This window comes from Rhodnius prolixus, unplaced genomic scaffold (assembly GCF_049639745.1).
Source record: "Rhodnius prolixus isolate KJV_2025 unplaced genomic scaffold, Rpr scaffold_5, whole genome shotgun sequence".
Taxonomy (NCBI): Eukaryota; Metazoa; Arthropoda; class Insecta; order Hemiptera; family Reduviidae; genus Rhodnius; species Rhodnius prolixus.
The window spans coordinates 10,781,703-10,796,730 of NW_027411624.1; the positions used below are offsets into that span (position 1 = coordinate 10,781,703).

General features: G+C 32.6%; 1 protein-coding gene across 13 annotated transcripts in view; it reads left to right on the forward strand.

Annotated features, from left to right (window-relative positions):
- Positions 1-15,028, forward strand: part of LOC141458560 (uncharacterized) — a 96,293-nt gene that overhangs the window by 66,675 nt on the left and 14,590 nt on the right. For 9 of the 13 annotated variants that reach the window (XM_074136708.1, XM_074136710.1, XM_074136711.1 and 6 more), the window contains 7 exons: positions 2,414-2,554; positions 4,727-4,866; positions 6,026-6,244; positions 6,676-6,779; positions 8,682-8,793; positions 10,033-10,112; positions 11,966-12,101. In XM_074136708.1, coding sequence (XP_073992809.1) covers positions 2,414-2,554; positions 4,727-4,866; positions 6,026-6,244; positions 6,676-6,779; positions 8,682-8,793; positions 10,033-10,112; positions 11,966-12,101 — 932 coding nt within the window. Of the gene's footprint in view, positions 1-2,413; positions 2,555-4,726; positions 4,867-6,025; positions 6,245-6,675; positions 6,780-6,893; positions 7,687-8,681; positions 8,794-10,032; positions 10,113-11,965; positions 12,102-14,082; positions 14,182-15,028 lie in introns of those variants that run through there. The other 4 variants (XM_074136717.1, XR_012461052.1, XM_074136712.1 and 1 more) reach the window with 4 other exon arrangements.

Sequence of the window (15,028 nt, forward strand, 5' to 3'; positions counted from 1 at the left end):
ATGTTCATCGCAATCCGAAGTGAAAGGAATTAACTCATTCATTTCACATAACGCGCATGAATAGAAGTGGCCTTGCGGGGGGGGCTAAGGTTCTGCTGGGCTCGTGAGAAAAACCTACTCTATATTGCTCTGCGTTTCTTACATTTTTTTACTTTAATTTTTGTGCAATTTATAAGAAAGTGGTACCGTTCGAAAGAGTTTTTGTGAGCTTTCTGTTGAGGTGAAAATCATAATTTTTGCTCTAAATCTTACTTCAATGTCTCTGAGTGATGTTGCTAATTTTATTAATAGTTATTCGGATAAAAGTGTAGTGAGAGAAGTAGTAAGAAAACAGTTGCTACTCAGATAGTGGTAGGAGAATACAAACAGTGCTTGCTGTGGGGGTTCTGGACCATGACCATAACAGTCAGGGCTAAACTGGACGCTCTGTGGTCAGATTGTGCAATTGCTGTTTTTTCTTTTCGAGAAGATATTAGAATAATGCATGAATCCCATATTTCCTCAGTTAATAGTTGTAAAGAGGAAATTAAAAGAAAGTCGGTAAATGTATATGATGATTTCAAGAAATGTCATAAAGAAATTAACTAATTAAGGAAGAAAATGTAAAACTGAAGCAAGAGGTTACTGCGTTGAAACTTCAACTGAATGATACTTTTCAGTTTTCCAAATACAACGGTATTAAAATTACCAACTTACAGAAACTCCAGTGGAGAATTTACTGGAAATGTTTAAGAAAATTTGCGAAGTATTTCCATCAAACCGTGACAGAGTTTACTCCTACTACAGAGTGAGAAATGGTACTAATAAAGGACCAATATTAGTTAAATTTATCAGTAATGTTAACAAAAAAGACTTTGTCAGGAAGGTAAAAGAGAAAACAGAAATCCCTTCTAGTGCACTATCTGAAAAAATTTATATCACTGAAATGATGTCTTCTCTTACATATAACTTATATAAGCACCTAAAATCAATTCAATAAAATGTAACATCAAATTTAATTGGTTCAAAAAAGGAAAGATTTTCTTACGTATGTTAGAAAATACAACAGCAAAAACTATACGTTCACAAGATGATATTTCTAAGCTTTTGATGGACTTGGGTGGTCAGGAATATTATCCAGAGGAAACAGGCACACATAGCACATCAGATTTACGAAAGTCAGTAAAGCCAGAAAGCGGAAAGTGAGATTATCCAAGAAAAGCCCACAACAGTGTTTCTTGGATTCTTTTTTATCTCCCGGAGGCAACTAGGAAACTAGGTTCTGTAGAGAGGGTCTCTTTTTCTGGTAAGATTAATGTGCTTTATTTTGTTTGTTTAGTTTTTCATTTGTACAGCTCGTCTTTTGTATGCGGGTTCCCCAAGAACAAAATATAAATAAATACAATAAAATAGAGGACAGGAGCCGGCAGTATGTCTGCTTTCTCTCATTTTCAGCATCCACAGTCCCTCACATGTGGAGTGTAGAACCTGGTAGATCACAGCACGCAGAAGACTTCCCTACACACAGAGAGAGAGCATTCTTCTATGCCTTGACTCCGTGTGGGCAAGTCAGATTATTTGCTATCAAGCCGATCGGTTGTTATCGCACGTATGTTCATTAAAGTCTTCTCTCTCACATGATCATTGTTACTTACGGTTCTGCCTTTCGAACCATAACACTGTTTTTCTAGATAATTTAATTAAGCTGGTAACGTAGCTATCAAATGGACAACCATTTCTTGGGTCTAATGGTCCACCCATCAATAGGTATCAGAGACACCCCGTTTCCTCAACTATCTCATCACAATTCTGTCTTTCAAAACTATTTTTCTATTTTATGTAAGTGGCTATCAACAAACAATAGCAAAATTTTAATTGCCACTTGCCATGGGAAAGAATAACCTTAAGGCAATACCTTTTTAACTGGCAGAGCACTTCTGGTTCTTCTAATGCTTCCCCAGCGCAGTGTTTAACAGGCCACCAGGAGGTTCTTGCGATCTTCAACTGTGCGGCGTTTGCTTCTTCAACAGAGTAGGCTTATGTGTTAAAAAATGTATTTATGTAAGAAGATTAAACAATGTTAATGATTATCGCAGTCAAGCAGCTTTTTCGATTAGTGCTAGAATTAAACGACCTCTAGACCTAATGAGATATATCATTACGAATTTCTATGTAACTGACTTCCCATGTATGAGTATTTGATATTAAATGGGAATATTTAGGCAGGAAACTTAGTCTTTATCTTAGTAGAAGGACATTTTTGTTTAAGACCCCTTTTTATCGAATGATTCTGATTAAAGTACTGATAGATAGAGATGAAATACGAGTATATTTTACTTCCTCAATGGCTTAATTTAATTAACAATCAGGTCAACATTTTATTTACAAAAAGCTCGGTAGGACAAGCCAATTAAATTCATTTTATGCATTTCAGAAACTTGTGTTAATATTGGAAGATAATTATTCTACTGATCAATATATTTACTTAATAGCAGTATATACTGGTAATAAAGTATTTTCTGGAACTACTGCTAACGTTGGTATTAAAATATATGGTGAACTTGGAAATAGTCATGTGAGTATCTCTAATTCAAAAACATTAATTTTATTCGTAAAAAATGAAAATTTTCTTTGATTTTTAGCATTATTTATTTATTTGATTCTTTTAAGTGAAGAAGAGCTCTATCTGTATATTTGGCTCAACAAGAAACTTTCAATGGTGATCTTATTCGTATGATTTGTAGATATTCTTTCAGTTAGTTCAATAGTTATTGCTCTACTGCTTTTGTTCTTGGTATCCAATTTCAATATGGATATTTTATTGACATTAATTGCGTTTAACTACCAATGCCATATGCTTTGTATACAGACATGTACTAGCCTTGCGGAACCTAAGCTTTGCAATTTCGAGTAAACAATGCAGAGTCGCGCTTTAGATCTTTCACCATATTTGTGGATGAATGTTGCCTAATAAGAAGTTTGACGAAGGATCTAATTATCCCAATCACCTTGTGAAGATCATTGATTCTCTATGTAAAATGATTTTTTTTTTTTTAACTTTATTTATTTCCACAACTGCAGTATATTTCTGCAATAAGTAAAGCTGATACAACATGACACTTGGGATAAATATATGATAGCATGAGGGGAGAATTCACCCGTTGGTTAAACTCTCAAAGAGGTACAGTTCACAATTGAACTCTAGCAGTTACTTTATTTAGAAGTCGCGTGGCCACCTGCGCTTCAACCACCTGGGAGGATTTCCTGGTAGAGTAGTAACATGAGATACTAGAGGATTGGGATGTGAGGTAATTGAAGTATGGAATTTAATGTAACGGGATCTTACAGCTTCTGAAACATAGGGAACAAGGAAATCTCGGTGCAAGGTAGAGTTAGGATACAAAGTAAGGAGCATTAGCGATTCTACGGAGTGTTTTTGACTGGAAGAATTGGATTCTTGTAGATATTGGAATCTATGTCTGAGTCCCATAGTTCCATTCCGTAAGTTCAGACAGGTTTCAGTATCATGGTGTAGATATAAGACGTTTATTCTGTAGTGAAGTTTAGATCGTTTGTCGAGAAGTCTAGAGAGAAGTTTGAAACGTCTGTTTAGTGCTTTCCGTTTGAGTCTAGTTTATGGATTTCAGGTTAGACGTTTGTCCTTGAAATGTGCTAGGTACTTAACACAATCTGTTGTAGGAAGAGGAGGTTAAGGTAAACGGGAGGAAGGATTGTTCGCCTGAGGGAGAACGTAATGTAATTACATTTGCTTTCATTTATTTTAATTCTCCATTTCTTTAGCCAAGGCTCAAGAGATTCTTGATCAATAGAAAATGATCATATAGGTAAATTTTGACTAAGTTTTTTTTTTCATTTCGTTCCAGCAGTTGAATATTCTTTGATCTAACCTAGTAAGTTTTGGTGTAGTGTTTTACCTGTCGTTGGGATAATTCCTAACCTTGATATGAGATGATTTCCATTGTTATTAAGTTGGTATAGATCATTTAGATGACAAGATACATATATACAAATTGTCTTCAGGGCTTATAATTATAAGGATGTGTTAACCTAATAGTGGTTTTTGATGTATCGATGTATTTATTAATAGATTTGTACTTAATTAGATATCAAATGATACAAGTCCTGAAGATTTTATAGTCCCTTGGTCGAAAGCTTGGCTAAAATAAATAAAAAATAATGCTGAAAATAGCGATTATTTCTTCTACTTGCATGAATCAGTCAGTCTATAAAAAAGATGAATAGTAGTATACAATTACATAAGTGTCCACCAAATTCTTGAGTCCGAACAATAACCAGAGGATTGGCACCTCACTGTGCTATTTATGTTGTGCAAAAGGGGAGATAGGCAGTTGTCGGAAAACTACAGGATCAGTGATTGTAGTGTTAGTTTTTGAATTTGAAAAAGTTTATTTACAATTTAGAATAGATATACAAAAGGAGGTTTCAGGATACTGTTAGTTTTATTACTATTGTTTCGGTATTTAGTTATTTTGGAATTTTTTTTTATAAAAAAAAAAACAACTTCTTTGTAACTGGTTGTAACCTATAAACTAAATACTATACGTACATATAACGTACATGTATGTTTATATATAACTGGAGATATGATTTGTAATTTAAGGCGCGTCAAAATCTAAGGCCATTATGCCCCTAGACTTTAATTAGTCGTCTTCATTTTTCAGCTTCATCAGCTTTAATTGTAAACCGTTAAAAATGATTGTTTTAGGCACATATTCTTAAGAGCGAATTGAGGCCAACGCTGAAGACAGGTTACGATGATTGGTTTCTGATATTTACCCCTGTTGATCTCGGTAGAGTAAAATATATTGCCATTTGGCACGATAATGTAGGAAAGTCTCCATCATGGTACGTAGAGATTTCTTATTTTTATTCCTTAATGCATTATTCGTCTAAAAATAAATGTTTCTCGTGTTGAAATGTTTAAATATGCAAAAAATACAATTTAAATTCAAAAAAGCATGAATAAAATAAATTAAAGCTAAATTTGCATGAAATAGTGTTGGTAGTATCTTATTGTGTAAGAGAAATGAAGTGACTTTTGATATAAATATTCGACTCTCATTCAATTTCACGTTCAGTTTTGTGCTATGCGGTTAAGCATAGTTCAAGAAAGATGAGAAATTGCAGCTAATTTTTTTAAAAAGGATCCACCATAGAACACTCTCACTTACTTTTATTCATTTTTTTCAAGGCAGGCTTGAAGTGCATGTTTATGTAAGTTGGGGAAAGTCTCCTAAGTCGTTTTTCTTTAAGCCGGTGTTTAAATCGTACCTCAATGATTTCAAAAGCACTTTTTCCGCATACAAATGGCAACAGTTATACTCGGTTGTACTTATGCGTGTAGGCAGAGGCATCTGCGTTTCAATGAATTAAGACTGTTTTTGGTAAACTAATTCACTTGCAGCAATTTGATTGTGATTATCATCTGGTGTGTGTGAGTGTTAGCACATAAGTTCAGGAAACACTAGTTAAATACATTTTTCATTTTAGTAGATTATATATCTATTAGTGATTAGTTTGCCTATTGCGTTTTGTGAAAGATTTTCTCAAAATCGTTTAGACCTTTATTAACCTAAAAGCACGCTGTGTCTTAACTCGTGCCCACTTACGCTTCCTAAGTCGGTACCTTTTCAGACTTTTCTGACGTCTTTTTAAAAACCAAACTCGCTTTGGTCAGAGAATACCAATATTTCAATAAAAGCCAATAATAGTACTTATTCACTTTATCATGCACGATTAATATACCACTAATGGACAAAAATACTTCATCTGATTTGTGAATTTCTGTTGTAGGTGTTCAAAAACTAGTTTTAAATCAAAAGATTAACTATTCAATTCTTCAATTTCTATTGTTCTTTTAAAGAATCGAATATAAGTTGAACTAGTTTTTGTATCTATATGAAAAATGATGCGATTTTTTTTTCCGTCTTTTTAAGTGATGTTTAGCACTCCTTGTGACAGAAGGTACGCGAGGATGTGTACTATTATTCATTTACCGTTTCAGGTTCTGCAGAAAAATTTATATTTATGATTTGTCAAGCAATGCACAGTATATTTTTCCTATTGAGCAATGGATTTCATTTTCCAATCTGAAGAATATGCACACTCATTACTTTCTATATATTTTCCATCCTTTGAGTGCTGAAACAAAGACCGAGTTATTGATAAACAATACTTTACAAGGATTCAGAGAAACGCATACTTGGAGCAGTATACTATTAAGGTATGTATTCTTTGATATTTTATTAATACTATTATTGTTATTTTTAATTTTTGGTAAAGTCTTTGGTTAAAGACTCGTCAACATCTGAGTTCATTGGCCTGGAGCTTTTTCAGTCCAATACCAGCCTCTGGGCAGTATTCTCTCGTACAGACAACACTGTCTCTCACCAGAATAGTGAGCTGTAAGAAGCTCCTAGAAAGAGAAAATATAAGTGCCAGCTGCTGGGTTCGAACCCAGTATCCAGTATTCACTAACACTGAACTAATCCTTTCCCTATTATGTTATTATTTCCTTATAAAATTAAAAATAAATAAACAATTAGAAACACTTATGCAAGATAAATTATTATGAGTAATTTTTCAGAAAAAATCTTCTTTCTTAATGAGAATCTTTATCCAGTTTTAGTGTTTATTTGTCTAATTTTGTTTTAGGCATCCCCGAAGTTTATTCACAAGGCCACAACGTTCAATAATAGCAATTTGTTTAGTACTAACAACTATGCTTATTTCTATGCTATTTTTTGGAGTAGCGGAAGGTAAGCTAGGTTTTACATGATAATTGATTTTCAGAAATTTCATTAAATTAAGATCACATTAAAAAAAATTATAAAGCTGTAATGATTCCCTTGTTTATTACTTTCTCTAACTAGGTTTCGGCTAACGTGTCCAGCAAAAAGCCTATGTTTATATGTAATTTCCTTATTTATATGAGTTTGTATGCATATGTTAGTATTTAAAGATAGAATATAAATAGTATAATGTACCAGGAAAGTAGTTAATAAAAATGTTAATTATTTATTTGTGGAAAAGAAGGAATAAAACTAATGCTCTTGTGCCAGGCCGATTAAAATAGTTTGTAAATTGAAACTATATTCAATGTTCAAATTGAAGAATATCACTCCTTTATATTTAAATAAAATATTTTAAAGCTCAGCTGTGACAACTTTGGACTGCTTCTCTTTCTTTTCGCTCTGGACTTCTTTATTTATTTTTTAAATTTATTTTCTGGCGATTGAATTTCTGCTTGTTAATTCTTGTGACATGCCCTGTACGCCCTTAACTTCTTTTAACTGGTCCTCTAAATTCTGCACGACTTTGCAGAATGGAGTGGACCTCTAGTACTCCATTTTGCTCATCTACAATTTTCTTTTCGCCTGTCAGTAGTAACCCATGCTTAACTATCGTATCATCATCAGAAATTTAATCGCCAGAAAATAAATTTATAAAAATAAATAAAACGGATTCAGGGTTATTTAATGTTTTATATTACACCTCTAATGTATAGGATGCACATTATCATTATTTCTCTGAGCCTCTCTCTGTTTCCTGGGTGGAACCAAGTTACATAAAATGTAACATGAGTACTTTACTTGCTGTTCATTATTTTTGATGACCGATTCATAGTTTCAATAGGATGAAAAAAAGAATGCCAGTTTTCAGTCGTGATACATTTATTCTGCCGAGCTTTCGACCTAGGAACTAGGTCATCTTCAGGGCTAGTTTACAAACTAATATTTTACATTACATTTAAGTCAAGTCAGAAGACACACCAACCCTGTAATGTAAATTATTACTTTTTAAACTAGCCCTGAAGATGACCTAGGCCCTAGGTCGAAAGTTCGGCAGAATAAATGTATCACGACTGAAAACTGGCATTTATTTTTTTCATCCTAATGAATACTTTACTTTTCCTTTTTTTAAAAAATAAATTGGTAAACTCCATTTTGTTTTTTCCTGAACTAGTCTTAGCCTTGTTTTCATAAAATTAGCATCGCCTGAGTTTCAGCTATAACAATCAGATCATCGATGGAGATTTTTTTATAAGCACCATTACTCGATTTCCTTCCGTTCTTTATGATCTTGATCTCTTTATTCTCCACACTCTTTTCTCTTGATATTCTTTTCTTCGCTCTTCTTTCAACTCTTCATTCGATTTTTCCTTAAATATAGAAAATAGTTCTGTGATATAACTGTCAGATATAGACATGTGAACTAGGCACTTTATATTCTTTTATATTTGTACGTTTTTTTTATATACTCACTGTATACCACATAATGTTTTCCCAGTGGCAACACTGATTGTCTCGTTGGGGCGCTTTTTGGCTAACCCCTGTTTTTATAATAGAAATATAGTTGAATATGGCCGACTGGCACGCTTCATTTCAGTATTTTTAATATATTTAACCCATTTATCCAATAATAACAAAATTAGAATTGTTTAACAGTTATAGCAAAATAATTTTTTCAGTGAATTGAAACGAACTTTATTACATTCTATAAGAGTTCTAAGCTTCAATGCAAAGTATTTATTTGAAAGTTTATTGTACTTAGACAATTTACCGTGCTTATAATACTTTGGAGGATGGGTTGGCTTCTAGTTATTTAAGCAAGAAGAAATAAATCATTGTTTTATATTAATAATCATCAATTATTTGCAGAAGGCTCATCAGATATATCAACAATAACTGTTACCATCAAAGAAATTTTAATATCTATTTACAGTTTATTGTTGTCACTTCCTTTGATGATTCTTTTATCTTATCTTTTTAAGTAAGTCAAAGGATATAATAGTTATGTTCAATCTTAGATATAAAGAAATTAAGATTTCTTAATGTGCAGCTGGATTAATTTCATATTTGTGTTACACCTTGCCTTGATCCTTCCCTAATTCAGATAAAGTTTTCTAATCGCGCCGAAACTCAGTCACTAGAAGTAATAGTGCGTCTCAGTAGTTCAACATTCTAACCAATTTTAGTTCAGGGAAACTATTAGGCCGTCGTATTGTTGTAAAACTCCCAATGGCGAACAGATTGCATGATTTTTTCTAAAATGTGTATAAACTAAAGAAATGAAGGGTAATAGTTCTTTGTAAAGAAGTTACAATGAATCTAGATTTTAATTCATTTAAATGACCATTTCAACGATTTTATTTTCTGAGACAGAAAATTGGAGTTCATGTTGTTTGGGTAGCGCTAAATGTTGTTAAAATCAGACTTCAAAAAATAAATTTGAAATTAAGTAATATAGGGAAGTATGTAATTCGTATTACGCCAAACAGTTAGACAGTTGTAAAGCTCTCTTGGCCTTAAGAGACTTATTTAGATTATGTTAGAAAATAATACTTGTTTCCCAATTACGCCTAATAAGGAGCTACATCCATCTCTTTTGTGTCTACAAACAAACAAAAAAACTTATTCTTTTTAACCTTGTCCTTCAGGATTTTGTAATTGTCCTGAGGATCACTTCTACAGGTCCTGCCCTGTAAGTTTCGAGAAAAATATTTTAGCCACTTTTTAATTAGGGATAACGTTAAGGGAGATTAAGGAATCTTGACGGTATTATGTAAATAATTTGTTTACTTACCCTAAAATGCACTTCGTAAAAAAAACACGACAGAAAGTTGGACTTTTTTACTTTTTTCAGCAACTATTAATTAGAGCAATAGCTTTTTTCAGTGTACTGTTGGCCTCCGGATAATTTTCTTTCGTTACACTGTTCATTATCGGACAGAGCTATAAGAAGCTCTAAGGGAGAAAATCTAAAGATCAGCAGCTGGTTGGAACCAGTGATCTCCGCGTGGGAATCCAGAACGCTAACTATCCAGTTATTCTCTTCCCCATTATTATTATTAATTTTATCAATGTATTAATTTGTTTATAAATCTAATAGGTGCAGAAAATTATTTATTTTCACTTAATTAATGTTTTGTACAAGTTTAAGTTTATTCATTTATCCCTATTCTTTTTAAAAAAATGTAAAAACCTTAGCAAATAATTTTTCTACTTTTAGGAAAACCAATCTGTATGTGTCGAAGGAAGAAGGAAGAAAGTCCATTAATGCAGAAGAATTAAACAGACGATTTGAAAAAGGTAGTAAATTGTTATTTTGAAAATCGAAGTACAGTAATCTGCTACGATTACTTAAGAGTGAATTGAAAAAATGAAAGTAAGGGTAAAGCGAATTGGATTTATTGAGATGCGATTATAAATTTCTTCCGGTCCATAACTGCCTTAGATCAAATTGATTTTCGACCACTTGGTTATTTATTAACCTTGCCTTCTTGGACTTTTGCATTACGAGCACATGTCCACAATCTACTGCAATCCCAGCTCAAGTATTTACGTATACAATCTGTTTTTATATAATATGTAAAAATTAGGAATATAATCTGTTTTGTAAGAAAGGGAAAATACACTATTATAAGACAGTAAGAGCGAAAAAAGTTTATAAATGGATTCTAAATAGATATGGGAATTAGTAAACACAGGAAAAAGCACGACATTTGGCTGCAGTCCATTAACTAGAAGGAAGTAGAGGGTACAATTTTGAAATGACCTCATTAATCCTACTTTTAGTAATTCGCTCCTATTTTAATTTATGGCATGAAGTATAATAAGGTAGAAGCTAGGTATGGTTGGAGAATTTTTACAATGGGAACCGTAGTTATCGTTAGGCCAATATCTGCAAGAAAGGATGAGTTTATGAAACGTGGGCGAATCCCACGTGGCGATAAATTTTGATCAATAATGATGCTAGTTAACGGTAAAATTGAAAGTCTTTAATTCTGTAACAGTAACAGTAATGTTGTGTAGCACACAGGTTTTGGGGAGTAAATGGTACGATACCGTTGATAACTCTGTTTAAATGTTTTTCGTTTACACCAAATAAATGGTGCCGTATATTTGAAACGCTGTTGACCTGTTATTTTTAGTACTGTCTTTGCCTTTAAAGTATAATACATTTCTAAAATACTTTCACTGCCAGCGCATCGTGTAATAAAGATTCTGGATGAGGAAATAATTTAAAAAAAATAAATACTGGATAAAAGATTTAGAAGATTTATAAGCTTCTATTTGTTAGAAGATAAGTTATGGATTCGAAAATTCATGCTAGTTCAGATTGATAAGGTAAAATGTTTTTAAAGAAGTTTAATTTAATTGATACTTTGAAACGTAAAGTGTGTCAACCAAATTTGTATAAATAAGTAAAACTGAATCTGGGAGACAAAAACTATTTAAGATGTGGTAACAGTTTTCACTTTGTGATAAGTTTATTTAAAGTTGGACGTTAGTTGTATGTATCCTAATTATCATGGCAGAAGAGGTCAGTTGTTCTACGTGTAACTTAAAGCAAAAAGGAGACTATTATCATTTCTTGGAATTGAAGTCCAATTTTGGAAGAAATTAGGTATTTCTTGTAGGAAAATGTAAATTAATGAAGGTGGGACTTATATCCGTTTGAAATGGAGACAACAGAATTTAATTAGACAATTATGCAAAAAATGCACTTTGTAATAGAAAAATATTGATATGAGTGTTTAATTTAGTTATTAATATACTTGGTATATCAACTTGGTAACAGATGTTTTATTTCTATTTTGTTTGCTTTTTTAATTTTTTTATTTAATGAGAATTTCTCTTTCAGTTTGACTTTCTTAGGAAATAGTGCTCTACTTAGAGAAATTTGCATTCTTTTTTTATTTCTTTCTGTCTTATGATTTGGAGAGGTTTTGTAGGGTTATTTTGAATTGGTCTTAAATCATGCTATACTTACGTAATTTGAAAGAATTTATTTTAATTAAAGAAAATTATTTATTTTGTTCTGTTTTTGATTAGATTTTTCACATTGACTAACCCTTCGGGTTTATATATTTCGTTTATTCAAACTGTTGTGTAAAACTTAAGACTCTTTATACTCCACACTAACGAACACTGTGTTGCAGGCTCAGCTATTAGAGGATTGATTCTGGTTGGTTTACATGTCATCTGGCATAATGTAACTCCGAAGAAATTAGTTCCAGTGCAAATGGTGAAAAGAAGGTCTGACTTGAAAAAGAGAATTTGGCTTTTCCTTTCTTGGTAGATATTGTTTCCTTTATTTAAAAATTCGTTTTTATTTTAGAAAAGTATAATTATTTTAATTCTCCAGTCAATCGTTTATCTGCGAAAAATCATTCCACAGAAAGTTGAATCTGTTGAATATAAAGTTTAAATAAAATCTTTAAAACCTATTTATAAAAATTTACTACAAAGTGAAAAATTGATTGACTAATTTTCTCCAATTACCGAAAGTAAGCAAGTCTATTAAGAAATATTGAAAACACGATGTTGTATTTACGATAAGTTTTACTTTTACTGTGCAATGCATTAAAACGATACGGAGTTCCAGGTTTTAGCTTTCTACTTATTTTTGTTTTTTCTTACTTCGGTAAGGAAAATACTGAGATCATCTCCAATTTTCGAACTCGAGTAATCAAAGAAAAGATCCGTTTAGTGTCAGTACATATGTGCGAGAACACTAACTCAGGAAAGAAAGGTTACAAAAAACTTAAAATTTCGTGTGCACCTTTTTGTAGAGTAGTTGTTCACTTATATAAGATTTATTCGCATATGACTCGAACGATTTTTCTTGTTACCCTCATGCTCACTTGTAAATGTATAAAGTTTATTTGTAAAATTTCGCTTGAAAGATTTTAGTAAGGACATTTTTGGGCTAGTGGAGAGCGTTTACTTTCTTTTTACAGTATTTGTAAATGCCCATCGTTTGTATTAAACATGATTTAACATATTCCTAAATTTTCGAGTTTGAGGACTACTAACCAACCGGAAGGTATTTGAGATCAATCAAATATCTTTATTGTGAGAATATTTTATGTATTTGCGATTTCCTTAAAAATGGTTTCTACGATTGTATTTAAATTTGTTGGTGCGATTAGTTATACATAGATCTGTCTATAATAATAGAACTTCTGCTGGAATGGGGTAAGCAGTGAGGGGAACTTTGTTCAAGAATTATATTTACAAGAAATGGTAAATAAACAAACTGTATTATGTACTAATCTTTAAATCATGTGTATTAATTTGATAACAGTATCGTTGGACAATTTCTTTAATTAAGAAAGACTTCCTCTCTGGAGCGGAAACAATATTGCTGTGGGGCCTTTCTCGACGTGGCTCAGGCCTTTGATCGAGTCTGGCACCCAGGACTATTGTGGAAGTTAAAGAGTGCTCTTCCATCAACTTATTACTTGATTATACTATCATTTCTTACCGACCGCTTCTTTAAGATAAGTTGTGGATCTGCCTCTTCCGACTACTCTCTGGCACGGGCTGGTGTACGTCAAGGAAGTATTCTCGGACCGCTTTTCTATACTGTGTACACATCTGACCTACCAACTGACTCAAACACACTGCTCTGCACTTACGCTGACGATACTGCTATTCTCTCTTCTAACTTAGACGCCACTACAGCCTCCTCTCATCTACAATATCATCTAAACAAACTTGAACCCTGGGCCAAAAAGTGGAGAGTCAAATTCAATACTCAAAAGTGCGAACAGATAACTTTTACTCTGCGTCGTAATTCTTGTCCCACTTTAAATTTTAACTCAATTCCTCTTCCTTCTGCTAATTTAGTTCGCTACCTTGGGATGTACATCAACAAAAGACTAACGTGGAATCCGCACACTAAACTGAAAAGACTAGAACTCAACCGACGAAACAAATTACTGTTACGACTAATTGGCAGACAATCCAAACTACCACTGGAACATAAACGACTAATATACAACAGTGTACCTAAATCCGATCTGGACTTACGGACTTGAGCTGTGGGGTTCAACCAAACATTCCAATTCACAAAGAATACAGTCCTTCCTATCAAAAATTCTCCGACAGATTACGATATCTCTATTTTATGTGTCTAACTCTACTCTCCATAACGATCTCAAAATCTCATACATAACTGACGAATCTAAATCTAAGTATAGAAAATTCTTTGACTCTCTTCCATTCTGTACCAATCCTCTTGTTCTAAATCTCGCCTCCACAACGATTCCAGATCGTCCTCCACGACAATTGAAACGCTGTTGGCCTCGTGACAATCTCCAGTAATGTAAGAAACTCCAGCGAGAGTGTTGCCGGTGGGCAGCTTCTCTCCTCAAGTTGATCCAGTCAGGAAGACTTCTTTTATCGTATTCACTTATTACGAATTTTATTCTTTGTAGATTGTGAATAGCAAATAAATTAAAAAAAAAAAAAAAAAAGAAAGAAAGAAATTGTTTATTTGCAATTTTAACAATATATGAGCAATAATTGTCAATTACTTATTTAATTATGAAATAAAATTATTATAATATTATATTGTAAATCTATAAAGAATAAAAATGAGCGGAGAAATTCTTGATCTATTATTTGCCGTTTGGAATTTAAAAAAAATTTGGAGGAAATTGGACTAAAAATAATAAAGATGAAGCTGGTTCAAAAGAAAATAAAATATTTTGATCGTGAAATGAAAATAAAAAATTTAGTAGTTTTTGGAATTAACCAAGAGTTTTCTAACTATTGGGAGCTTGAGTCTTATGTCTGTGAATGCATTAAAGAAAAATGAGAGCTGAATATTGCTACGAACGAATTTGATTTTGTCAAGCGGCTCAGAAAATGGAGCAATGGAAATGGTCGACCCTTTCTCCTATGATTGACTTCTTTTCGTACATAACACATTATTCAGAATGCTTTTAAATTGAAGGGGACAAAGTTTATTATATCGGAAGATTATCAGAAAGAAGAAATTGACCTGAGAAAAAACTGCAACCGCAACTTATTGAAGCTAGGAAAGCAGGTAAATTTGCAATCTTGAATTACGATAAACTTATTATAAAGGATAATTATCAAGTTATGAATAAGAAACGCCCATTGTCAATATCACCACCATCTGAGTTGGAAGTAAAGAAAGAAGGCCAAGATGATAATTCAGTTAAAAAGAATAGATTGGAGGACGGAAAGGA